Source organism: Staurois parvus, unplaced genomic scaffold, assembly GCF_062004578.1.
Source record: "Staurois parvus isolate SC_StPar_1 unplaced genomic scaffold, SC_StPar_1.0 ptg000575l, whole genome shotgun sequence".
In the NCBI taxonomy this organism is placed as follows: Eukaryota; Metazoa; Chordata; class Amphibia; order Anura; family Ranidae; genus Staurois; species Staurois parvus.
The window spans coordinates 7,786,605-7,813,997 of record NW_028318371.1 but is presented as its reverse complement, the minus strand read 5'-3'; the positions used below and the strand labels follow the sequence as shown (position 1 = coordinate 7,813,997).

Below are 27,393 nucleotides of genomic sequence, written 5' to 3'. Positions count from 1 at the left end.
GGTTAAGTGAGGGTGAGGGATAAAGTTAGGTTTAGAGTTTGAAGCGAGGGTAAGGGTTAGCTTTTGTGTTTTGGACTGAAGGTTAGCTTTAGTGTTTGGAGTGAGGGTAAGGGTTAGGTTTAGGGTTTGAAGTGACTTTAATAGTTAGGTTTAGGGTTTGAGGCGAGGGTAATGGTTAGGTTTAGGGTTTGAAGTTTAGGGTTTGAAGTGATGGTAATGGTTAGGTTTAGGGCTTGAATTGACAGTAATGATTAAGTTTAGGGTTTGAGGTGAGGGTAATGGTTAGGTTTAGAGTTTGAAGTGACAGTAAGGGTTAGGTTTAGGGTTTTAGGTCAGGGTAATGGCTAGTTTTAGGGTTTGAAGTGACGGTAGTGGTTAGGTTTAGGGTTTGAACCGATGGTAATGGTTAGATTTAGGGTTTGAAGTGACGGTAATGGTTAGGTTTAGGGCTTGAATTGACAGTAATGATTAGGTTTAGGATTTGAGGTGAGGGTAAGAGTGAGGGTAAGGGTTTGTAGGCAGGTTGGACACTGCTTAGTAAGTTACCAGTTGGCCTAGGCTGGGGGAGGAAGGGGTTAAACTGCCCATTCTTGGTTCTTGGGCTGTTGGGTCTCAGCCAGCCCACCTGTGGTATAAAAAGGGGGAAGACTGAGGTTCAGAGAGCTCTTTCCTGCCTAGATCTGAGTTGGAGGAGGGACTGCTGTGCCTTGCAGTCAGCTACAGACACAGGGAGTTCTGGAGGATCACCAGAAATGGACTTTACCTGCAGGGACTAATCACTTCACAGAGGTATGCCTGGGCAGCCACTCCCTTTTAGTTGTGTGTAGACATGTGCAGTCTGTTTAGTTCCAAATCGAAATTTGAAAGAATTTTCTGTTATTTGGAGATTCGGATGTATCCAAATTCCAAATTACAATAGTAACGAATTTGAACGAATCTGAAATAACGAACTGAAATTTGGCCGAAATTCAGATCGATTCGAATTCTAAAACATTCCAATAAACTAATTAAAATTTGAAAACAAATTTGAAATTTTACATTCGAAAAAACGAAACAAATTCTAAATTAATTCAACCAATTGAACAAAACAAAATTAGTCAAATAACGAATTGAAACAAACAAAACAAATGCCCAGAGCAAAAAAGGTATTTGTTTTATTATTTTTTGAGCTCAGTTGGGTGATTTAAAAACATTTATTTTTTTTGGTGGTGGTTCTAACATAGTGTGGACATTAATTAAAAATCTTTTTTGGACATTATTTATGGACACTTTTTTTGCATAATTTTTTGCATAATTTTTTATTTTTATTTTTAAAAAAAAATTATTTTATATTTTATAGTTTTTCTCATATTCACTTTGTATTATTTACTTAATTAGTGCATTCCTTTTATTTATTTGTTTAAGCAAAAAAGTTTTTTGATTTTTTGAGTTAGGAATTTGCTGCTTTGGAGTTAGAGGGTGTGGCGCCTTTTTTAAAACACTTTAAAACAAATGTTTTCATTTTGCACATGTCTAGTGTGCCAGGGATTTATAATGTTCACATTGCACTGTATGACTGAAGTTTTGGCAGTGAAAGTTACATTAACGGTTTGGAGCTTGGTTTGAAGTTATTCAAAGGGGTGCATGATGGTTCTGGCATATCCAGAGGAACCAGCACAAGGGGGTATGAAGTTACACAATGCAAACAGGGTTAATTCAGCCAGTCAATGAGAGTGATGCAGTTGCAATGTACAAGTTCAAGTCATAAAGCAACCAGTCGTTAGGTGTGGTACCTTGGAGGGTGGAAGGTCCTCCAGTAGCAAGGGGGTGGTTGCCTTGGCTCCCTCCTGAGCAGCCCACCTCCCATAGCAACCGGGAGCAGGCCAGTGTTCTGGAGATCCATGATCTAGCCCCGAAGTATGGAAATTAAGGCGATAACATGGAACATGTACAGTATAAGGTCCGTGCTATGTGCCCAGAGGGACCTGATTCTGTTTCCGGGAGGAGATAATAGAGGTATGCTGTACTGGTGGAGTGGGAACAGGCTCCACGTGTCCCTCTTAATGAAACAACTACTAAAGTTATAGTGGGTAATGTTATGGGACACCGTGTTTCAGAGGAACTCTGTATTTTTACTTCCCACAGTGCTCACCTCTGAGTCGGGGAACTGCCTTGATATTAGACTTTTCATATGACTGCAGTCTCCGCCTTGTCCCAGTCGTTGATGAGAATGCATAACAGTACCCCCACGTGCACAGGCAAAGTGAGGCCCCGCCCATAGGTTAGCTTTTGTGTCTGGAGTAAGGATAAGGGATAGCTTTAGTGTTTGGAGTGAGGGTAAGGGCTAGGTTTAGGGTTTGTATTGATGGTCAGGGATAGGGTTAGGTTTAGGGTTTGGATTGATGGTCAGGGATAGGGTTAGCTTTAGTGTTTGGAGTGAGGGTAAGGACTAGCTTTAGGGTTTGGACTGATGGTTTGGGATAGGGTTACGTTTAGTGTTTGGAGTGAGGGTAAGGGCCAAGTTTAAGGTTTGGAGTGAAGGTCAGGGATAGGGTTAGGTTTAGGGTTTGGATTGATGGTCAGGGATAGGGTTAGGTTTAGGGTTTGGATTGATGGTCAGGGATAGGGTTAGGTTTAGTGTTTGGAGTGATAGTCAGGGATAGGGTTAGGTTTAGGGTTTGGAGTGAGTGTTGGGGGTAGGGTTGGTTTATGGTTTTGAATGATGATTAGATATAGGATTAGGTTTAGTGTTTGAAGTGATCATTAGGGATAGGGTTACGTTTAGTGTTTGGAGTGATGGTTAAGGATAGGGTTAGGTTTAGGGTTTGGAGTGAGGGCTATGGATAGGGTTAGGTTTAGAGTTTGGAGTGATGGTTAAGGATAGGGTTAGGTTTAGGGTTTGGAGTGAGGGCTATGGATAGGGTTAGGTTTAGAGTTTGGAGTGATGGTTAGGGATAGGGTTAGGTTTAGTGTTTGGAGTGAGGGTAAGGGCTAGGTTTAGGGTTTGGAATGATGGTTAGGGATAGGGTTAGATTTAGTATTTGGAGTGAGGGTGACGGCTAGGTTTAGGGTTTGGAGTGATGGTTAGGGATAGGGTTAGCTTTAGTGTTTGGAGTGAGGGTAAGAGCTAGGCAGGGGCGGACTGACCATTTGGAAACTCGGTCACTGCCCAAGGGCCCGGGGTCAGTAGGGGGCCCCATGAGATGCCCCTGGTACCTTTTTCATAGGCTTTTTTGAGTTTGGGCAAGGACACAGGAGCCCCATGATCCCCTATTGCCCGGGGGCCCCATGAGTTGTCAGTCCCCCTGGGGCTAGGTTTAGGGTTTGGAGTGATGGTTAGGGATAGGGTTAGCGTTAGTGTTTGGAGTGAGGGTAAGGGTTAGGTTTAGGGTTTGGATTGATGGTCAGGGATAGGGTCAGGTTTAGGGTTTGGATTGATGGTCAGGGATAGGGTTAGGTTTAGGGTTTGGACTGATGGTTAGGGATAGGGTTAGGCTTAGGGTTTGGAGTGATGGTTAGGGATAGGGTTACGTTTAGTGTTTGGAGTGATGGTTAGGGATAGGGTTAGGCTTAGGGTTTGGAGTGATGGTTAGGGATAGGGTTAGGTTTAATGTTTGGCGTGAGGGTAAGAGCTAGGTTTAGGGCTTGGAGTGATGGTTAGGGATAGGGTTAGGTTTAGTGTTTGGAGTGAGGGTAAGAGCTAGGTTTAGGGCTTGGAGTGATGGTTAGGAATAGGATTAGGTTTAGGGTTTGGAGTGATGATTAGGGATAGGATTAGGTTTAGTGTTTGCAGTGATGGTTAGGGATAGGGTTAGGTTTAATATTTGGAGTGAGGGTAAGAGCTAGGTTTAGGGTTTGGAATGATGGTTAGGGTTATAGTTAAGTTTAGGGTTTAGAGTGATGGTTAGGAATAGGGTTAGGTTTAGGGTTTGGAGTGACGGTTAGGGATAGGGTTAGGTTTAGTGTTTGGAGTGAGGGTAAGGACTAGCTTTAGGGTTTGGACTGATGGTTTGGGATAGGGTTACGTTTAGTGTTTGGAGTGAGGGTAAGGGCCAAGTTTAAGGTTTGGAGTGAAGGTCAGGGATAGGGTTAGGTTTAGGGTTTGGATTGATGGTCAGGGATAGGGTTAGGTTTAGGGTTTGGATTGATGGTCAGGGATAGGGTTAGGTTTAGTGTTTGGAGTGATAGTCAGGGATAGGGTTAGGTTTAGGGTTTGGAGTGAGTGTTGGGGGTAGGGTTGGTTTATGGTTTTGAATGATGATTAGATATAGGATTAGGTTTAGTGTTTGAAGTGATCATTAGGGATAGGGTTACGTTTAGTGTTTGGAGTGATGGTTAAGGATAGGGTTAGGTTTAGGGTTTGGAGTGAGGGCTATGGATAGGGTTAGGTTTAGAGTTTGGAGTGATGGTTAAGGATAGGGTTAGGTTTAGGGTTTGGAGTGAGGGCTATGGATAGGGTTAGGTTTAGAGTTTGGAGTGATGGTTAGGGATAGGGTTAGGTTTAGTGTTTGGAGTGAGGGTAAGGGCTAGGTTTAGGGTTTGGAATGATGGTTAGGGATAGGGTTAGATTTAGTATTTGGAGTGAGGGTGACGGCTAGGTTTAGGGTTTGGAGTGATGGTTAGGGATAGGGTTAGCTTTAGTGTTTGGAGTGAGGGTAAGAGCTAGGCAGGGGCGGACTGACCATTTGGAAACTCGGTCACTGCCCAAGGGCCCGGGGTCAGTAGGGGGCCCCATGAGATGCCCCTGGTACCTTTTTCATAGGCTTTTTTGAGTTTGGGCAAGGACACAGGAGCCCCATGATCCCCTATTGCCCGGGGGCCCCATGAGTTGTCAGTCCCCCTGGGGCTAGGTTTAGGGTTTGGAGTGATGGTTAGGGATAGGGTTAGCGTTAGTGTTTGGAGTGAGGGTAAGGGTTAGGTTTAGGGTTTGGATTGATGGTCAGGGATAGGGTCAGGTTTAGGGTTTGGATTGATGGTCAGGGATAGGGTTAGGTTTAGGGTTTGGACTGATGGTTAGGGATAGGGTTAGGCTTAGGGTTTGGAGTGATGGTTAGGGATAGGGTTACGTTTAGTGTTTGGAGTGATGGTTAGGGATAGGGTTAGGCTTAGGGTTTGGAGTGATGGTTAGGGATAGGGTTAGGTTTAATGTTTGGCGTGAGGGTAAGAGCTAGGTTTAGGGCTTGGAGTGATGGTTAGGGATAGGGTTAGGTTTAGTGTTTGGAGTGAGGGTAAGAGCTAGGTTTAGGGCTTGGAGTGATGGTTAGGAATAGGATTAGGTTTAGGGTTTGGAGTGATGATTAGGGATAGGATTAGGTTTAGTGTTTGCAGTGATGGTTAGGGATAGGGTTAGGTTTAATATTTGGAGTGAGGGTAAGAGCTAGGTTTAGGGTTTGGAATGATGGTTAGGGTTATAGTTAAGTTTAGGGTTTAGAGTGATGGTTAGGAATAGGGTTAGGTTTAGGGTTTGGAGTGACGGTTAGGGATAGGGTTAGGTTTAGTGTTTGGAGTGAGGGTAAGGACTAGCTTTAGGGTTTGGACTGATGGTTTGGGATAGGGTTACGTTTAGTGTTTGGAGTGAGGGTAAGGGCCAAGTTTAAGGTTTGGAGTGAAGGTCAGGGATAGGGTTAGGTTTAGGGTTTGGATTGATGGTCAGGGATAGGGTTAGGTTTAGGGTTTGGATTGATGGTCAGGGATAGGGTTAGGTTTAGTGTTTGGAGTGATAGTCAGGGATAGGGTTAGGTTTAGGGTTTGGAGTGAGTGTTGGGGGTAGGGTTGGTTTATGGTTTTGAATGATGATTAGATATAGGATTAGGTTTAGTGTTTGAAGTGATCATTAGGGATAGGGTTACGTTTAGTGTTTGGAGTGATGGTTAAGGATAGGGTTAGGTTTAGGGTTTGGAGTGAGGGCTATGGATAGGGTTAGGTTTAGAGTTTGGAGTGATGGTTAGGGATAGGGTTAGGTTTAGTGTTTGGAGTGAGGGTAAGGGCTAGGTTTAGGGTTTGGAATGATGGTTAGGGATAGGGTTAGATTTAGTATTTGGAGTGAGGGTGACGGCTAGGTTTAGGGTTTGGAGTGATGGTTAGGGATAGGGTTAGCTTTAGTGTTTGGAGTGAGGGTAAGAGCTAGGCAGGGGCGGACTGACCATTTGGAAACTCGGTCACTGCCCAAGGGCCCGGGGTCAGTAGGGGGCCCCATGAGATGCCCCTGGTACCTTTTTCATAGGCTTTTTTGAGTTTGGGCAAGGACACAGGAGCCCCATGATCCCCTATTGCCCGGGGGCCCCATGAGTTGTCAGTCCCCCTGGGGCTAGGTTTAGGGTTTGGAGTGATGGTTAGGGATAGGGTTAGCGTTAGTGTTTGGAGTGAGGGTAAGGGTTAGGTTTAGGGTTTGGATTGATGGTCAGGGATAGGGTCAGGTTTAGGGTTTGGATTGATGGTCAGGGATAGGGTTAGGTTTAGGGTTTGGACTGATGGTTAGGGATAGGGTTAGGCTTAGGGTTTGGAGTGATGGTTAGGGATAGGGTTACGTTTAGTGTTTGGAGTGATGGTTAGGGATAGGGTTAGGCTTAGGGTTTGGAGTGATGGTTAGGGATAGGGTTAGGTTTAATGTTTGGCGTGAGGGTAAGAGCTAGGTTTAGGGCTTGGAGTGATGGTTAGGGATAGGGTTAGGTTTAGTGTTTGGAGTGAGGGTAAGAGCTAGGTTTAGGGCTTGGAGTGATGGTTAGGAATAGGATTAGGTTTAGGGTTTGGAGTGATGATTAGGGATAGGATTAGGTTTAGTGTTTGCAGTGATGGTTAGGGATAGGGTTAGGTTTAATATTTGGAGTGAGGGTAAGAGCTAGGTTTAGGGTTTGGAATGATGGTTAGGGTTATAGTTAAGTTTAGGGTTTAGAGTGATGGTTAGGAATAGGGTTAGGTTTAGGGTTTGGAGTGACGGTTAGGGATAGGGTTAGGTTTAGTGTTTGGAGTGAGGGTAAGAGCTAGGTTTAGGGTTTGGAGTGATGATTAGGGATAGGGTTAGGTTTAGAGTGATGGTTAGGGATAGGATTAGGTTTAGGGTTTGGAGTGATGATTAGGGATAGGGTTAGGTTTAGGGTTTGGAGTGATGGGTAGGGATAGGGTTAGGTTTAGTGTTTGGAGTGAGGGTAAGAGCTAGGTTTAGGGTTAAGAGTGATGGTTAGGAATAGGATTAGGTTTAGGGTTTGGAGTGATGGGTAGGGATAGGGTTAGGTTTAGTGTTTGGAGTGATGATTAGGGTTATAGTTAAGTTTAGGGTTTAGAGTGATGGTTAGGAATAGGGTTACGTTTAGGGTTTGGAGTGATGATTAGGGATAGGGTTAGGTTTAGGGTTTGGAGTGATGATTAGGGATAGGGTTAGGTTTAGGATTTGGAGTGATGGTTAGGAATAGGGTTACGTTTAGGGTTTGGAGTGATGATTAGGGATAGGGTTACGTTTAGGGTTTGGAGTGATGATTAGGGATAGGGTTAAGTTTAGGGTTTAGAGTGAGGGTAACAGTTTTGGTATAGGGTTTGAAGTGGGGTTATTGGTTAAGTTAAGGGATAGTTGTGAGGTTAAATGTTGGGTAAAGGGTTTACTGTAAGGTAAATGAGCAAACCTTGAAATTAATTTAAGGTTAATGGTTAGCTTTAGGGATTTTTGTGAAACTGATAGTTACAAACCCAACAGTGGGCTGCAAACCCCTCACCCTTCCAGAGTTAGTAACGATTTTACATAAAAAAACAAAAGGAGAAAATACCATTGCTAGACTCAAAGGAACAGTTGTCATATGAAGTAACAGGGTTTGGAAGTAATAATAAATATCAAATAACAACACTACTTGTCTTTTAGCGGGAATATTGGACACAATCTCCCCATCTTAATGCCATTCTAAAAGGAGTTATTTTTCAGATTTGTAGAGCATCAGTGAGAGTATGTGTTTTTCTCTTGTTTCATGGTATTTTTATGCATGTACACTTTTGACTGTATTGGCTCACTTTTCATAGGAATTTATACTTTTATGTCCCCCTTTGTTTAGTATAGTGACTTGAGCTGTGCTGGTAAATTTGAATCACAATATCATCAAAATTGTACGTAGGAGAGCTCTCCTTCAAGCGGAGAATTTTGTGGGTGGGCTTTTAAATGAGAGTTGTTGTGCCTTGTGAAAGGGTTAATAGTTAACTAACTTTTGCTTTGTGCCTACTAACTGGTTTATTTTATTCAAGATTTTACCTTGGGAAAAATGATTTTTATAATTTTGTACAAAAAATGGTTTTAAGATGAACAAGAGTAGTGTTGTTGTTTGACATTTGTTATTTTATATGGCAACTGTCCATTGGACTCTAAGAATGGTGTTTCTCTGTTTGTTTTTTTTGTTTTTTGGGTGGAGTAAGCGTAAGGGTTAATGCTTAGGTATTGGGATTAATATGAGGTCATAGGATATATAAATCTACAACTTTTAAATTTTGTTTTGGATGGAGCCAAGAAGGGTTAAAACACCTGTCAGGTTTATATTTCCATCTGTGTCCCCGCTGGGGAGAATCACAATCTGCATTCCTCAGTGACACTGTCATCAGAACAGAGCGTAATGGGAAGTCTAAAATTTCACAGTTTATGGGAAACAGATGAGAGGAATTCTTTCAGTTTGGGCGCCTGTTCTAGTGACAGTGGAAAACGTCCTCTCCCTTTGGAGAGATTTTCAGTCACATAAGGAAGTGTGGAGAAATCTCACCAATGAGGGTCAGACAACAAAACCTGACAGGAATATTAATCCTTCCCTTCAGCAAAAGCAAAAAAAAAATATTTTTGTCTTTAAATACTGTATACTCTAATGTGTAACTGCACATGTAGTCCAGTACATTCTATTTCACTCTTCACCCTGTCCCAAGATTTACTGCCATTGATTCAGAGAGTTAGGTAGGCCATAGATGGTGCAAATTTCTCTCCTGTAACCACGGGTTCCAAGAAAGAAATTTGCACAAGTCCCCTATCAACACAGACAGTGCTGACAGGGGAATTCCGCCTGCCGAGCTATGTCCTTCTCCCAGCAGGGGGGCAGAGGAAGCCGGCCCTGTCGGGAGAAGACAGTGAATATTGCTAGTGGCTATAGCAGCCACTAGCAATAATCGCAAATGAATCCAGCAGGCTGGTTGTTCCCAAGCTGATTAATCAGTCAACTTTATACATTCAGCCTACCTACACATGGTTCGAATCTCGGCCTATTCCTACTGAACCAGCCAAGATTTGAACTGTCTATGGCAGGCTTTAGGCACTATGCAGGGATTTAATATGTTGTGCTCTTTGTCAGGTTGTTGGATAGCTTTACAGAATTGCCTCAACCATTGATAACACTCCAGAGTTCCACATTCAGACATTAATTGTTTTCTCTCTCTCTTTGTGTCTCCTCCGGTCAGTTCTGCAATGTCTTCCCGTTCCTCCTCAAACTGCCAGTGTTGCCAAAGATCCTCTTTAAAGAAAGGGCCTACCTGCAGAATTTTTTGCTAAAATACATCGAGGAGCACAAGCGCACCTTGAAGCCCGAGGCCCCTCGAGATTTTACCGATCATTTTCTGCTCAAGATAAAGGAGGTGCTTACATGAAACGTAACATTTTAAAGTGTCTTCCCTCTTCTACCATCTCTTTCCTATTCACTTCCTCTCCTCTCCCCTTTATCTCATTTTCCTCTATTCTCCTCTTGCTCTCATTTCCTATCCACCCACTCTACCTTTCTTTTCCTCTGCCTCTCTTCTGCTCCTTTCCTCTCCCTCTTCTCCTCTCCTTTTTCTTCTCCTCTATTCTGTTTCGTTTTTTTTCTTCCTCTCCTCATCTTCTCTTTTCTCCTCTCCCTCTCTCTGTCCTTCTGCTCTCCTCTGCTTCTCCTCTCCCTCTCTCTGGCCTTCTCCTCTCTCTCTCTCCTTCTGCTCTCCTCTCCTTCTCCTCTCTCTCTCTCCTTCTGCTCTCCTCTCCTTCTCCTCTCTCTCTCCTTCTCTCCCTCTCCTTCTCCTCTCCCTTTCTCTGTCCTTCTCCTCTCTCTCTCCCCCCTCTCCTCTCTCTCTCCCTCTCTCTGTCCTTCTTCTCCTCTCCCTCCCTCTCTCTGCCCTTCTCCTCTCCCTCTCTCTGTCCTTCTGCTTCTTCTCTCCCTCTCTCTCCTTCTGCTTCTCCTCTCTCTCTCCTTCTCCTCTCCCTCTACTCTCCCTCTCTGTCCTTCTGCTCTCTCTCTCCTTCTGCTTCTCCTCTCTCTCTTCTTCTCCTCTCCCTCTCTCTCTTCTTCTCCTCTCCCTCTCTCTCTCCTTCTGCTCTCCTCTGCTTCTCATCTCTTTCTCCTTCTCTCCCTCTCCTTCTCCTCTCCCTCTCTCTGTCCTTCTCCTCCCTCTATCCTTCTGCTTCTCCTCTCTCCTTCTCCCTCTCTCTGCTTCTCATTTCTCTCTCCTTCCTCTCCCTCTCGCTATCTTTCTCCTCTCTCTCCTTCTCTGTTTCTCCTCTCTCTCTCTCCTTCCTCTCCTTCTCATTGTCCTTCTCCTCTCTCTCCTTCTGCTCTCCTCTCTCTCTCCTCCTCTCCCTCTTTCTCTTCTCTCTTCCTCTCCTCCTCCTTTTCCTTTTTCTCCTCTGACATCTTCTCCCCTCCTCTTGTTCTCTTGTCATCTTTCCTCCTCTGCTGCTCTTCTACCCTCTCATCTCCTCCCTACAACAAATGAACTAAAAAATTGAACATCCAAAGCACAAAATTATGTGTAAACTTGAAAAAAAGTGCTTAAGCTCATGTGTGTAAAAAAACATGTTACTGCATAGGCATGGTATGAAAGGGCCCTTAATTGCCTTGCAGTAGTAGTATTTAGTTTGTGCATTTTGCTCGCTCCAGTTATCTGACAATGGTTCTCTCTGTGCCTGCTCAGGAGGAGCACGAAGAGGACCCGAATTTCTGTGATTTGAGTCTCCTGAATGTCCTGGTGGGGCTGTTGGCAGCGGGTTCTGAGACCACGGCTTCTACCCTGAAATTCTGCCTGGCCTTCATGGCCCACTATCCTGATGTCCAGGGTAAGATCAATAATAGGCTGTGGAAGAGTGATTATTCTTGTTATTTCCTGAAGCAATAGTGATAAGAAATATACCCAAAATGAACACAAACATAAACAAACACCTGGCAGAACCCATTAAATACTAATTAAGAAATTTTGACAAAAGTAAAAAAAATGACCTGTGCATCATGGACTGGCCTTCCATCTGTGTGCCTCAGCAGGAATTGAGATTCATTAGACCAGGATACATTTCTCCAGTCTTCTTATGTCCAGTTTTGGTGGGCCTGTGCAATGGGCACAGTATTGGATGGATTCTTCTTCTTCACTAACAGGAGTGGAACCCAATGTGATCTTCTGTTGTTGTAGCCCATCGACTTCGAACTTAATGTGTTGACCATTCTGAGATGCTTTTCTGTTCTCCAAAGTTGAAAAAGTCCAAAGATGAAAGTGATTATCTGAGTTACTGTAGCCTTAATCAGCGTTAACCAGTCTGACCGTTCTTCTCCAACCTCTGTCATCGGCAAGGAGTTTCTGTCTGCAGAACTGCCTCTGCTGGATGTTTTTTGCGTTTCATTACATTATGAGTAAACTCTAGTCTAGAGCAACCATTCTCAGCCAAGGTTCTGTGGAACAGTTGGGTTCCTCCAGACGTTGATAGAGGTTCTTTGAGCTGTAGCTGATTAATCCCTCATTTCTTGATCCCTGCATTTTCCCGTAGCCAATGCTACTTGGCAAAACTAGCAACTTGGCATAGTTATCTTGTAACCTGGCTGTAAAGGTGACATTTTAACCATCAATGTAAAGCTGACCATAGACAGTTCAAATCTCGGCCAGTTCAGCAGGAGATTTGAACCATGTATAGGTAGGCGGATGCACCCAATCGATCGATCAACTTGGGTACAACCAGCCTGCCGGATTTTACATTCAAATAGCCATAATCACTGTCTTCTCCTGGCAGGGGCAGCCCAGCCCCCCCCCCCCCCAACCAGAAGAGCACAGGAGGGATATCCACCATCAACACTGACTCTGTTGATGGGGTAATTGAGCGTTTTTTTTTTTCCAGCAACCTGTTGTTGCAGGAAACAATATTTTTGACTTTTTGCTATTAAACATATCCTGTAAAAAAAATGAAAATCAAATTTCATCATAAATTTAGGCCAAAATGTATTCTGCTCCATGTCTTTGCTAAAAAAAAAATTCCAATACGTGTAAATTAATTGGTTTACGTGAAAGTTATAGCGTTTACAAATGGCGATATAGATAATGGATTTCTTTTTTCTACTAGTAATGGCGGCGATCAGTGACTTTTAGCAGGACTGCGGCAGACATTCTGACACTGGGGGGGAATTAACTTGGTGTCACTGACATCCCCAGTGACACCAATACAGTGATCAGTGCTAAACAAAAGCACTGACACTGTACTAATGGCGCTGGGCAGGAAGGGGTTAACATGAGGGGCGATCAAAGGGTTAACTGTGTGCAGGGAGTGTTTTACTTGGGGGCGGTGTCTGTGTGCTTCACTGTAATCACACTGCTGTGGATGGCTGTGCTGTGCAGTGTGCCCGAGCTGACAGGGAGGAGGACTATTGGTAAACAAAACAGTCTTCCTCCCCATCGGTGCTTGTCCGTAATCACTGGGTGCCAGCGAGTAATTACTGAGTGGGACCCGGTGATTGACATCAGCAGCCGCGAATGGCTGCGTGGGTAGGGGGCGCGTGACTCGAGCGCGTGACTCAAGCGCGCCCCCTACCCAAAAATGCAAAATCACGCATACATACGTGATTTTGCACACAGGTGCCGCCCTGTAGCAGTATATCTGCTATAGGGCAGTCCTTAAGCGGTTAATCATTGTTTATATTTTCTCTTTTGTTGGCTTTGCTCACTACTTGGGTGCCCTCCTACAGTCCACAATGTTTTGTTTTATATACTGTATATTGGTGGGATGTGGGCATAACAACATGGAATGTTCTTCCTTTATCCAGTTATTTTGAATAGAGTAGTGGGATTTTATGGCACCCAAAGGCCATTGAATCAGGTAATCAGGTAATGCGACCCCCAAATGCTTCTCTTTTGCATTCCTCGTTTGAAAGTCTTGGGACCATCTCTGGTCAACGACCGCCTGCGCTTTCAGTAAGATTCAGTATTGGTTTTCAGGTCCAGCAGCATTTTTGAAAATAAGGATGTCTTCTTAAAGGTTATGTTTGCTCATTGAACTTCAGCACGTGCAACATTCACACACCTAATTCTATCATTTCCTTTCAGTGAAGGTCCAGCAGGAGATTGATGACTTGTTGCCGTCACAGCGCCTAGTTGGGATCGAAGACAGGCTACAACTGCCATACACTAATGCAGTGATCCATGAAATACAGAGAGTCTTAGACTTGGCCCCAACTGCTCTCTTCCACGCCGTGACCAAAGACATCCAATTCCGTGGATACACCTTCCCAAAGGTGCCTGACTACAGTGACAAAGAAAGGTGGTGGAAAGCAAGCAGACATTACAGTCTGTTAGGAGAGGTCACATAGAGACAATAATACACTGAGCAACCATACCATTATGACCCTCCACCTGATATTGAGTAGGTCCCACTGTTTGCCATTAAAACAGCCCTAACCCATTGAGGCATGAACTCCACACTGCCTCTGCTGGCCATAGTGCATCCTGGGGCCGTCTCTTCCCCAGGTAAGTGATACACACAACCAACCTTCCACAGGATGTAAAAGAAAATGTGATTCATCAGACCAGACCACCTTCTTCCATTGCTCCCTGCTCCAGTTCTGATGCTCATGTGCCCATTGTAGGCACTTTTGGCTATGGACACAAGTCAGAATGGGAAGGGCCATCTTAATGCATGGGGCTCCATGTCCATTGGGGCCCCATGACATAGCTACCAACTGTCCCTTTTTTTTTAACCAGCTGTCCTGCAGTGGCTTTGTCCTGACCTATATCCCAGGGCTGGAGACCTGGGGACAGCTGCAATATTGTATGGTGCCCAACACACAGAGTGGTATTAGGGTGCCATGTTCTGGAACTCCGTGTTCCAGCACCCGGCACAGGAAGGAAGACTGCACTATGGGTGGAGTTATCTCCGCCCCAGTACAAGGAATGTTCTAGCCAGGAGAGAGTGGCGAGGGAACCTGTGATCATGTACTGTAGGTGATTAGAATTGGGGAGAAGGCTACGACTAAGTAAAGGGTTAACATTCATTGCCATTGTAATTGATGCAGGAGCGGTGGGTGGGGGGTTAATTTTCACTGTCACTCCCACTAATGCAGGAGTGGGGGATGGGGGGGGGGTTACATTTCATTGCCAGAACCACTAATGCAGGTGGAGGATGGGGGGGGTTATCTTTCACTTCCATTGTAGATACCCCCCATTCCACCTGCAATGGTAGTCATGGTAGTGAAATTTCAACTCAGCATCCCCCCTTCTGCATTTGTGGTCATGACAGTGAAAGTTAACCTGTAGCACACTTTGCCATATTCCTGGTAGGGTCCCCAGTGCATTACTTTGCTCAGGGGCCCATGATGCTAATAAGACAGCCCTAAGCATGGGCACCCTGACCAGTCTGCAGCTCTGCAGCCCCATACACAACATTCAGAGATGTACTGTGTGTTCTGACACCTTTCTACAGTAGCTTTTCTATTGGATGAGACTACACAGGCCAGCCTTTGGTTCCCATGGGCATCCATGAGCGTTGGTTGGCCATGACCCATTTGTTGGTTCACCAGTTTTCCTGCCTTGGACCCCTTTTGGTTGGTCCTGACCACTGCAGACCAGGAACATCCCAAGAGCTGTAGTTTTGGAGTTGCTCTGACCCAGTCGTCCCGCCATTACAATTTGGCCCGTGTCAAAGTCACACAAATCCTTACGCTTGACCATTTTTTTTTTACTTTCTACACATCAACTTGCTGCTATGTTCACTTGCTGCCTAATGTATCCCACCCACTTTCAGATGTAACAAGATAATCAATGGTATGCACGTTACCTGTCAGTGGTCATAATGTTATGGCTAATCGGTGTGTATTATTATTATACAGTTTACAAGCGCCTGGGCAGACGGGCGGCTGCTGTAGACAAAGCGGTGTACGGGTAGGTTGTTGCCGACTTCCAGGTTTTGGGTGCACACATACGCACTCCCCTGCTGTGATTGTACACAGTGGGAGCCCGTCAGCATACCCCAACTAATGATCCATGGCTGGGGCCTGCTGATCGGCTGTGTCCAATCACAGCCCAGAGCCCTGTGTTGGTAAACAACACAGAGCTTTGTACAGAGGAAGCGATCTGTAAGTTTCTTTAGAATATATTTTAAAACATTTTTTAAAATATATTCTAAAAATATTCTTCCCAAACATAATGACATATATTTGAAATGCTACAATTTTGGCCGTATTCAATATATTTCAAAATACATTTCAATACACATATATACTGTATGTGTGTGTATATTTATATATATATATATATATATATATATATATATATACATACATACACACTGCATGTTGAAATGCATTTTTTATATATTACAAAATATATGAAAAATATTTTGAAAAATATTTTTTTAAATATATTCTTCAGATTTTTTTTAACATATAAAAAAGTCATTTTAACATATATTTTTACATGTATTTGTATATGCATTCTGAAAATGTAGATTAAATGTATAAAGACATACAGTATATTTGAAAATGTATTTTTAAAAATATTTTTCATATATTTTGTACTAAAAATGCATTTCAACATACAGTGTATGTGTGTGTGTGTGTATATATATATATATATATATATATAATCACCCTAGATGTTAACTCCTTTCCAGCCAGTGTCATTAATACAGTGACAGTGTATAGTATTATAAACTGTCCATTGACTAACTGTCTGTGGCAGTCAGTTCTCCCCAGCATCAGTTCTAATGCCTTCTGCATTATCACAGTCCTGTTATAAGCCGCCATTAGTACTATAAAAAATAAAAAACTCCAGTATATATACCATAGTTTGTAGGTGCTATAATGTTCACAGAAATCAATCAATATACTCTTATTGTGTTTTTTTTTATCAAATACATGCAGCAGATTAAATTTTGGCCAAAATGTATGAAGAAATTGTATTTTTAATTTTTTTATTGAATGATTTATAGCAGAATGTAAAAAATATTTTTTTTTCTGAAAATCTTTGGTCTTTTTTCATTTATATTGGAAAAAAAACAGTGATGATCAAATACCACCAAACGAAAGCTCAATCTGTGTGAAAAAATTTTGAATTTAGTTTGTAACATTGTTGCATGACTGTGCAATTACCAGTTAAAATAGCACAGTGCGGTATAGCAAAATATGGCCTGATCATCAAATATGAGGGCAGAAAGTACAAACAAAATCAAATTTCATTTTGGTTGCTCATTCTGAGTTTTCCTCTGTTGATATGCACCAAAATGTAATATACTACTACACTACTAGTATGTAGAAAAGGGAGTTAGAAATAGTTCTCTGTTTCTGCTCAGGCACCTGTTTATTTCCTAGTTACTCTTTACATTATGCTTACATTACTCACTTACACAGCAATATGCAAATGATCTGCGTATTCAACTCATCACAGTCTCTGACATGATGAAAACGATGCTGAGCCTGTATGATGAGATTGTACTCATGTATAACAGTGACCCTGTCTCTCTCCTTTTCCAGGGTACCATCATTACCCCATTCCTGACATCGGTGCTTAATGACCCCTCACAGTGGGAGACGCCAGAAAAATTCAACCCCGGGCACTTCCTAGATCAAGAAGGGCAGTTCCGCAATCGGGCAGCCTTCATGCCATTCTCAGCTGGTGAGATATTCACAACCTTCACGACAACCATTATACCTAAAATCCCCAGAATTCATAGATAGGGTACAAACTTCTTGCCCAGATCTCCTCTTCCTCATCCAGGAGTAATGCGCCACCGACACCAAGAAGTCCCCCTGCCACCAGTAAAGTGTTTTAGGGACACGTCTCCTATTTGAATGCGCAGTAGGATATTCCTACCTCCTCTCATGGTCTTCTGTAATCCATGGGGGTCAGGAGATGGCTCCATGACACCAGCTTCTGAGCTGTTCTCACATCCCAGCCTTGTTCCACTCATCCTTCTCAAAGTGCCCCCCACTACTACTCTCTGCACTTTTCTGAACTCCCCAATCTCCCGTGTATCCTCCTAAGCCCATCAGGAAGTGGAGAGAGATGAGGAGACACCCGTCTTGGTGCTAATCTAATGGACTGACTTTTGCAGTGATTGGTTTTATATCCATAGAGCCAGTTAGGATAAAATTGCAATGTAATCATTCAAATTGTAGAACATATTGGAGGGGATTTACTAAAATTGGAGCATTCAGAGTCTGGTGCAGCTGTGCATGATAGCCAATCAGCTTCTAACTTCAGCTTGTTCAATGAAGCTTTGGCAATGAAACCTGGGAGCTGATTGGTTTCACTGCAGAGCTGCACCAGAATTTGCACTCTCCAGTTTTAGACAATCAACCCCCATTGTATGTTTACTGAATTCTGGGAGACCTGGCAGTACATAGGCTGCTTTAAGTCAAGTACAATTAAATTCCTTGATATTCAAAGCTCTGACATCCACTCCTCCCAAAAAAATATACTACAATATTGTCCCATCATTTTTTTTTACATGTGACTATTGAAAGGATGCCTTTTGTCTTTCTGGAGAGGATGGAACAATCCCTAAACTCCATCTGTTGTAATGCCCATACTGCCATGAAGGGAGAGGATAGGCAAACACCTGTGGCAAGTAATCACCCCCCCAATTCCCATCCCCAGCATCCATCAAAGTGATTTGAAGTGGTATGGATCCTTTGAAGTCCCCTGGAGTATGTTGAATGTTTACCAAACTTCCAATAAAAATCTTCTGTGGACTTTGTACAGCAGGCTTGGCACTTTCCTCCTTGTACATAATGTTGATCTGAGATATGACCTGGTCTATGGCCCTGGTTCTCTAGAGCAGCCTTTCTCAACCAGGGTGTCCAGGCGCCCTGGGGTGCCTTGAGGTTTCTTCAGGGGTGCCCTGGCAAAATGTGTAGAGATTGCCCAAAACATGTATACAAGCCAGCGGATGGAACAAGCCTGCCTTTTAGTTACAGAGTCACGGGTTTTCATTGTGCACCATTACGACCTTCTAGCCATCGGCGACCTGACAACCAATGACATCATCAGTTGATAAGGAGGATGTCATCTGCCTCCACAGCATCCTAGTTTTACCCTCCCCTGCTCCTCTCATTCAATGCTAGGGTTAAATTAGCTCAGTGATGGAGAAAAACTGAAGGAGAAGAGAAACACTGGAATACTAGTCAGTACCAGCATACAAAAGTGTATTTGCTTCGGATAATAAATCACCTCTAATGTTGGGTGTTCTACATGTGTGGATGTTGCTGCATTATATAAAATTATTAGAATAGTTTTTCACATTTTAGAATGGGGCGCCCTTTTAAAATTATGGACAGTCTAGAGCAGGGGTGTCAAACTGTTGGCTCTCCAGCTGTTGCGAAACTACAAGTCCATCATGCCTCTACCTTTGGGAGTCATGCTTGTAACTGTCAATCTTGCAATGCCTCGTGGGACTTGTAGTTTGGCAACAGCTGGAGGGCCGCTAGTTTGACACCTGTGGTCTAGAGGCCCCTATTTTAGAATGGGGTGCCTCAAGACTGTCCATAAATTTAAAGGGTGCCTCGAGACTGTCCATAATTTTAAAGGGTGCCTCGAGACTGTCCATAATTTTAAAGGGTGCCTCGAGACTGTCCATAATGTTAAAGGGTGCCTCGAGACTGTCCATCATTTTAAAGGGTGCCTCGAGACTGTCCATAATTTTAAAGGGTGCCTCGGGACTGTCCATAATTTTAAAGGGTGCCTCGAGACTGTCCATAATTTTAAAGGGTGCCTCAAGACTGTCCATAATTTTAAAGGGTGTCTCGAGACTGTCCATAATTTTAAAGGGTGCCTCGAGACTGTCCATAATTTTAAAGGGTGCCTCGAGACTGTCCATAATTTTAAAGGGTGCCTCGAGACTGTCCATAATTTTAAAGGGTGCCTCGAGACTGTCCATAATTTTAAAGGGTGCCTCGAGAGTGTCCATAATTTTAAAGGGTGCCTCGAGACTGTCCATAATTCTAAAGCGTGCCTCGAGACTGTCCATAATTTTAAAGGGTGTCTCGAGACTGTCCATAATTTTAAAGGGTGCCTCGAGACTGTCCATAATTCTAAAGGGGTGCATTGACTGAAATAAGGATGAGAAACACTGCTGTAGAGAGCCTCCTAAGGGAATATTCTCCTCTACCTTCCTTCCCCACCAATGTAAGGGAGCATTGTTCTGCCCGCTAAATCTCACCTTAAGGCCACTTCTTGGATTGGATGGTAAGCAGGAAAAAAATGCAGAGGCCTAAAAATTATTGGTGTCAATGGCACCCCAGTTATGCCTGCATTCACAGAGCCACCTCTCCCCCTTCCAAGATGAAAGTAGCTTCTCTAACCCTCAGAAATCATTTAAAGCCAACTGCACTCTTTAAATGACTAACTTTAAAAATCATCTTAACATGGCTTTTCACATTGACTCCAGTGGCCAATGGTCCAAATCTTACATCATGTGGGCTTACCAAACCTACTGCCAGCACTGTCTTTGGTTGTGTACACCTAAACACCACATCCTTTCTGTGTTCACGTAGAGCTTGGTATTTTGTAATAATTGTTAATTTACTTGATTGCAAAATTTACCCAATAATAACAGCCATGTTGCTGGAATGTATCTGCCATATCTGGAACTCTTCCTTGTCTTTTCCGCAGGAAAGCGTGTTTGTGCTGGGGAGAATTTAGCTCGAATGGAACTCTTCCTTCTCTTCTCTGCTGTGCTCCAGAAATTTACCATCAAGCTGCCCCCAGGAGCCGAGTGTCAGGATGCCAAATGGCTGCATGCTAATAAAACTTCAGTAGTTGCATGTGACCAGCTGTGTGCTGTCCCCCGAGCATCACCCACCATGTAGTCTGCAACATTCTTAGACAAATGTATGGAGAGCAGACCTATAGAGGAACTCCCCGACATATTTCTAAACCAGGGGTGGTGGAGGTTATCTGTAAAGTTCACCAATCAACGCAGATACACAGAGAGAACAAGGACATTATTGTTAAACATGTTTTTATCTATTAAACTTGGAGAAATACCATTTAAGGAGGATAAACGATGTCAAGTATTTCTGTTTTTGCATAAAAAAAAAAAATGTGTTTAATATACAAAACAAATTATTAGACACATGATATATGCAAGACAAATTCTAAACTAATAATTATGAAATGTTCTTGTGAAAAAGGTTGTGTGTGGATGGGTGGTAGACCTGCTCTCCCTTGTGTTTGGGAACAGAACACAACATTGGTGGTCACAAGGTTTTATTGGGCCTAAAGCTTAAAGTTACAACCACCACAACTCACTTGAACAGAATTCACCAAGCGTTGGATTGTTCACCCACTAATAGTGAGCTGGGTTTAGGCCATCGTGAGATTTTATTTTTAATGGTTGAACTGGATGGACTTTTTCAGCCAGACTAACTATGAACACTGGTTTCAGGCAGTCGAGGTGAGATTCTTCCCTCTAAGCAACCTCTGCAATCCATAAGTTGGTCTTCCAATGGTTCCCTCTACAAATGTTTTTGGGATCCCATGTCCCATATCCTCAGACCTATAAGTGAAGTCTTCCACACTTTGTCCCCTTCTAGATTAGAACGGTTACTAGACCTTCAAGCTGCACAAACAGTTCTCACACCAGTGTTGAAGACCCTTTTGACTCTCTTCTTTTTCCCGGCACAAAGGAAAGAATGTCAAGTTGGGTTCAGATATATATAATATAATATAATATTATAATATATATTTAGTCTTTACATCAACAGATGGCATTGAAAAGACAGATCATTAAAATGGACATACTTCTTCTCTTCCCAGATTAAACATTCCCTTTTAGGGTGGCAAAAGACTTCATTCTTTCAAAGTACTTTGAGAATTAAACTTCACATGACTATTCCAAAAAAGGTGTAGTGCTTACCCCCGAAGGAGCTGCTTGATGTGTCCGGTTCTCTGTTAATGTGCTCAAGAATCTTGCTAACAGCTCTGTACTCTCTGATACACCTGACTGGGATGGGTAGGTGGTTGCAAATACCTGTGTGTGAACATATATATACTGTATTTGAACTACTATGCAAACATTTTTAGGCATGTGTGGAAAAATTCTGTAAATGAAGAATGTTTTCAGAATAGTTTCTTATTATCATTTAACAAAATTAAAGTAAATGAACAGAAGAGAAATCCAAATCAAATCAATATTTGGTGTGACCACCCTTTTCCTTGAAAACAGCATCAATTCTTCTCGGTATGGTTGGTTCAAACATCCTGGAGAACTAAGCACAGATCTTCTGTGGATGTCGGCTGCCTCAAATCCTTCTGTCTCTTCATGTAATCCCAGACAGACTCCATGATGTTGGGATCAGGGCTCTGTGGGGGCCAAAGCATCATTTCCAAGACTCCTTGTTCTTCTTTAGGTTGAAGATAGTTCTTAATGACATTGGCTGTGTGTTTGGGGTTGTTGTCCTCAGGGGCATATTTACCACAAGGCAAACGCCTAGGGCTGCATTTTTTAGGTGGGCAACACTGCCCCCCCAGAAGAAGGGATATACAGTTGCAAGAAAAAGTATGTGAACCCCTTGGGATTCCGTGGAGTTTTGCATGAATTGGGCATAAAATGTGCTCTGAACGTCATCTAAGTCACAACAATAGAAGAACACAGTCTGCTGAACATAATACTACACAAACATTAGATGTTGCCATGGTTTAATTGCACATAACATGTAAACATTCACAGTGCAGGGAGGAAAAAGTATGTGAACCTTTGGACTTAATAACTGGTTGACCCTCCTTTGGCAGCAATAACCTCAACCAAACGTTTCCTGTAGTTGTAGATCAGACCTGCACAACGATCTGGAGTCATTTTGGACCACTCCTCTTCACAAAACTGTTTCAGTGTAGCAATATTCTTGGGATGTCTGGTGTGAATCGCTCTCTTAAGCTCATGCCACAGCATTTCAATGGGGTTGAGGTCAGGACTCTGACTGGGCCACTCCAGAAGGCGTATTCTGTGCTGTTGCAGCCATTGTTTTGTTGAATGACTTGTATGCTTTGGGTCATTGTCCTGTTGCATCACCCATCCTCTGCGGAGCTTCAGTTGGCGGACAGATGGTCGTACGTTTTCCTGCAAAATGTCTTGATAAACTCTGGAATTCATTTTCCCATCAATGACAACAATCCGTCCAGCCCTGAGGCAGCAAAGCAGCCCCAAACCATGATGCTCCCTCCGCCATGTTTCACAGTGGGGATGAGGTTTTGATGTTGGTGTGCTGGGCCTTTTTTTCTCCACACATAGTGTTGTGTGTTCTTCCCAAACAACTCAATCTTGGTGTCATCTGTCCGCAGTATATTCTGCCAGTAGTGCTGTGGAACATCCAGGTGCTCTTTTGCAAACTTCAAACGTGCTGCAATCTTCTTTTTGGACAGCAATGGCTTCCTCCGTGGTGTCCTCCCATGTACTCCATTCTTGTTTCATGTTTTCCTTATTGTAGATGTGTCAACAAAAATGTTAGCATGTGCCAGAGATTTCTGTAGGTCTTTAGCTGACACTCTGGGATTCTTCTTTACCTCATGCAGCATTCTGCGCTGTGCTCTTGCAGTCATTTTTACAGGACGACCATGCCTAGGGAGAGTAGCAACAGTGCTAAACTTTCTCCATTTGTAGACAGTCTGTCTTACCGTGGACACAGGAACATCAAGGCTCAAGGAGATACTTTTGTAACCCTTTCCAGCTTCATGCAAGTCAACAATTCTTGATCGTAGGTCTTCTGAGAGCTCTTTTCTGCGAGGCATGGTTCACATCAGACAGTGCTTCTTGAAACCAGCAAACCCAAAACAGGTGTCAGCAACACATCCAATATCATCACACGGATTGGAGTCAAGGTTGGCTCACTTCTGGCTCCAATCAGCTCTGGGAGAAGTCATTAAGCTAGGGACTCACATACTTTTTCCTCCCTGCGCTGTGAATGTTTACATGTTATGTGCAATTAAACCATGGCAACATCTAATGTTTGTGTAGTATTATGTTCAGCAGACTGTGTTCTTCTATTGTTGTGACTTAGATGACGTTCAGAGCACATTTTATGCCCAATTCATGCAAAACTCCACGGAATCCCAAGGGGTTCACATACTTTTTCTTGCAACTGTATGCAGCAAGGGGACCAGGTGGGATCCAAGAGGGGCTGCTTGATGGTGTATGCAGAGCCCGACTGTTGTTCCCGGGGATGTCCAGAGCTGTGAAGGTGAGTGTCCTTTTCTTTTGAAACACCAGTCTGCTTTGAAATCATTGTCTGGAAGAGACCTTGCTGATGCAATATGATTACCTTGTGTCTTATTGCTGTGCTGAGCCTTGCCATGATGTATGACCTGTGACATGAAACTTCCACAACCTCACCTTAGCAGCACAGTTTGGCTGTTCCTCACCCAGTTTTAAGCCTCCTACACAACTGTTTCTGCTTCAATTAATGGCTGTGTTTCAACCTACATCCCTATTCCTAGTCACACCAAATATTGATGTCATTTAGATTTTTCTTCTGTTTTCTCACTTTGCATTTTGTAAATTGAAAAACAAACAATCTAAATATGCTTACGTTATAGTATTTCTACACACCTGCCTAAAACTTCAGCACAATGCTTTATTTATATATATATATATATATATATATATATATATTGTCAGCCCCTGTGGTAGTGAGCTCTATTGATGCACAACTTGGGGTTCCCCAGGGCGCGGAGTCTAAGCCCCAGCCTGCTTGTTCACCAGGGCCCCTGGTGGTGGGGATGGACTTACAGCAGGCTGGGACCAGCTCGCGGCCCCCAGGTACACCCAGCTGAGGTAGAGGAGACCGCTAGCGGGAGCAAGGTACATCGGGAGAAGACACAGGGAATCCAGTAGGCAAGCCAAGGTCAGGACAGGCGGAAAACAAGCAAGGTCAGGAACAAAGCCGGGGTCGGTACACAGATAGACAATATAGGATTCACAGTAGAAACACAAGGGAGCTCCAACAACTAAGACGTTGCTCAGGCAAAGTGGGACAGACTAAGCATGTCTTATGAAGACAAGCAAACTTGGAGGCGGGCCAGGAAGTGATGGAAGGGAAGGAAATAAAACCCAGAGGATAGCAGATGACACCCACAGGTGAGCACAGACAAACACATGTGAAGCAATCAGGAGCAGCAAGGAGGTAGTTATAAACAAACAGGAGGCTGCAGGCTAACTTGAGACAAATATATATTCATACACTACATTGGGACACCCCTACAAATCATGTGATTCAGGTGTTCCAATCCCCTCCATATCATGTGATTCAGGTGTTCCAATCCCCTCCATGGACACAGGTGTATACAGTCAAGCCCCTAGGCATGCAGACTGCTTCTACAAACATTGGTGAAAGAATGGGTTGCTCTCAGGAGCTCAGTGACTCCAAGCGTGGTCCCGTGATAGGTGGTCACCTGTGCAATAAGTCCATCCGTGACATTTCCTGGCTACTAAATATTCCACGCTCAACTGTTAGTGGGATTATAACAAACTGGAAGCAACTGGGAACAACAGCCACCAAGTGGTAGGCCATGTCACATGACGGGGCGGGGTCAGCACATGCTGAAGCTCACAGTGCGCAGAAGTCGCCAACTGTCTGCAGAGTCAATAGCTAAAGACCTCCAAACTTGGTGTGGCCTTCAGATGATCCCAACAACAGTGCGTAGAGAGCTTCATGGAATGGGTTTCCATGGCCGAGCAGCTGCATCCAAGCCTTCCATCACCAAGTGCAATGCAAAGTGTCGGATGTTGTGGGGTAAACCCGTATTGCTACAGATGAATGTAAAAACAACTGGGCAGTGTTAAGTCAATCAGAAAAATATTGTACTGTATAGGTCAACAGTTGTAAGATATCCCAGAGCAGTTTAATGCATTAAGAGTAACCTGCAGAATCAAATAGCATCAAATAGTGATAATGCAACAGCTGAACAGCTCACTACACAGGCAGCAAACAGTAAATGTCCAAGTGTGTACCTTACTCTTTCACCAGCTATGGGTAACCTTAACTAGTTTGAATACCTATGGGAGATTCCATTTCCACAGCAACAGTCAGCAAAAGAAAAAGACACTTGGGCTAATGTCACATACACATTCATCCCCATGGGTGCCATGCTGGTAAGTCAACAAGCCTTTTCTTCCCCCTTATGCTGCTGGTGTTGCGATGAATTAGTTGGAGCTTACTACTCATGACTGTATAACCTGGTAAATGTTGCTAATTGATTATTCCTATTTACTGGTGTTCTGCTTTTATGCTTTAATCCGGGTTGTATATCCTAAACCTTTTACTCCTGTAGCCTACTCTTTTGAAGTCTAATGTAGAGGTGTTACTAAAGAGTTGTGTTTTCTTGCATTATAATTGCATATTGTTAAAATGTGTTTGAACCCAGAGTGTCAGAGGTATTGGGAGGCTTGCAAGGTCAGGGCAACCACTGGGGACATCATTCCCCTTGCACTTTTATATCCAACACACATTTTCCTCTTACGTTCGTGTCTGTTGCACCTCCTAGCTCCTGCTCTGCTGTTACACAAGCATGATATACGTGGAAGGGACAGTGGGTGGTGCTGCTGCACTGAACACATCATTGGTTGCTAGGACGCAGGAGTTCCTAGCAACCAACTTAATGCTATGGCGCAGGGGTTGGACTTTGTCGAAGGGTTGCAGGGACTTGCCCTGCATACAGCCAGAGTGTGATGGGATAGCGATACATCAGTGGCAAGCAGAAACTAGCAGTGCAGTGAGTCTGAGGACTCTAGATGTAGGATGGATAAAATGTACTAGCGGGCAGGGGCGGACTGACCATTTGGAAACTCGGGCACTGCCTGAGGGCCTGGGGTCAGTAGGGGGCCCCATGAGATGCCCCTGGTACCTTTTTCATAGGCTTTTTTGAGTTTGGGCAAGGACACAGGGATCCCAGGATCCCCTATTGCCCAGGGGCCCCATGATTGTCAATCCACCCCTGCTAGCGGGTCATAATTTGGAGACCCCTGATCTAGGGTCTCAGTATAGAAAGGACCATACCTCTGTTTCATTTAGCAATCCTCTTTCTTTGGCATTTACTGAGGGTCTCTTACCCTTTATTCCCTTACTTAACATAATACCCATAATAACTGGCCAGTCCTTTCTACTCTACTTGTGCCTATACCCTCTTGTCTCCAAACAAATATTACAGCATATGTGTGTGTCAGGGTCCGCCGCGGCGTCCGTCCAGGCACATGCGCAGTTTCGCCGGCTCGCGCTGGGACACAGGCACTAGGTCCCAGCCGACCGCGGAAGGGGGAAACTCGCGCATGCGCACTAGGCGCCGCGGGTACACGCCGAGCACCAATGACAGCGCAGGGCGCCATCTTTAAAGATGCCCTGTGCTGTCACCAATTGCTGTTAGGTCTCTCTGTGTTCCCCTGCGTTCCTGTGCTCTGTACCTGTGCTATTCTGCTGTTTGCTGACCCGGATTGCCCTGACTACGCTGCCTTCTCCTGTCCTGACCCCTGGCTTGTCTGACCTCTCTCTTGGATCTCCCTTCGGTATGACTACCTTGGTATTGACCCTGCGTGTGCCCCGACTATCCTCTGCCTGCCGATTCTGTACCTCGCTGCTCCCACGGTAACTATCTGGCCTGTCTGACCACGAGTGATCCATCCTGCCGGTCTCTTCACATCAGGCTCTCCCCTGTAGTCGTCCCCGGTGGACCCCTCTGCCACAGGTAGGAGTGCTCGGAGGTCGTGACCTGGTCCTGGTCTGCTTCAAGTCCATCCCCACCATCAGGAGCCCTGGTGAAAACGCAGTCCAGGGCTTAGACTCCACGCTCTGTGTATTCCTGCCAGAGGTTCCACCAGGTGGATCGTAACAGTGTGCTTCATATAACCTGTTAGCAGCACTGCTCCTCCTTATCTTATCTATAACAATCAGATACACAGAAGAGAGTGACAACATAACAGATGACCACCAAGTAATCCAGTTCGATTAAAGGGGGTAAAATAGGTACCCTTTGTCCCGAAAATGCATTACTAGGAAGTCTGATAACTGATAAATGAAATCAAACAAGGGGCTTACCTTGCTGGTTGAGTATCAGTAGTTCCCCGATCATCCTAAGCCCCTGGTTTCTGATTCTCAGAGTCTCCGGTACATCCCCTCTTGGCTGGCGGGCCAAACTGTCTTGGAGGTTTTAAACGTCGGCAACATCTATCCTAATATTTATCAGTGGTTCCAGATTCAGAATAGCTAT

At 44.0% G+C, this 27,393-nt stretch overlaps 1 protein-coding gene across 3 annotated transcripts in view; it reads left to right on the top strand.

The window, feature by feature from the left end:
• The window catches only part of LOC149450413 (cytochrome P450 2C29-like), a 63,127-nt gene extending 42,923 nt beyond the window's left edge, over window positions 1–20,204 (top strand). For all 3 annotated transcript variants that reach the window (XM_089692092.1, XM_089692093.1, XM_089692091.1), the window contains exons 6-10: window positions 9,391–9,564; window positions 10,870–11,011; window positions 13,255–13,442; window positions 16,674–16,815; window positions 19,813–20,204. In XM_089692092.1, the coding sequence (XP_089548218.1) occupies window positions 9,391–9,564; window positions 10,870–11,011; window positions 13,255–13,442; window positions 16,674–16,815; window positions 19,813–20,009 (843 nt within the window). In that variant the 3' untranslated portion in view covers window positions 20,010–20,204. The remainder of the gene's footprint in view (window positions 1–9,390; window positions 9,565–10,869; window positions 11,012–13,254; window positions 13,443–16,673; window positions 16,816–19,812) is intronic.
• Window positions 20,205–27,393: the final 7,189 nt, after the last annotated feature.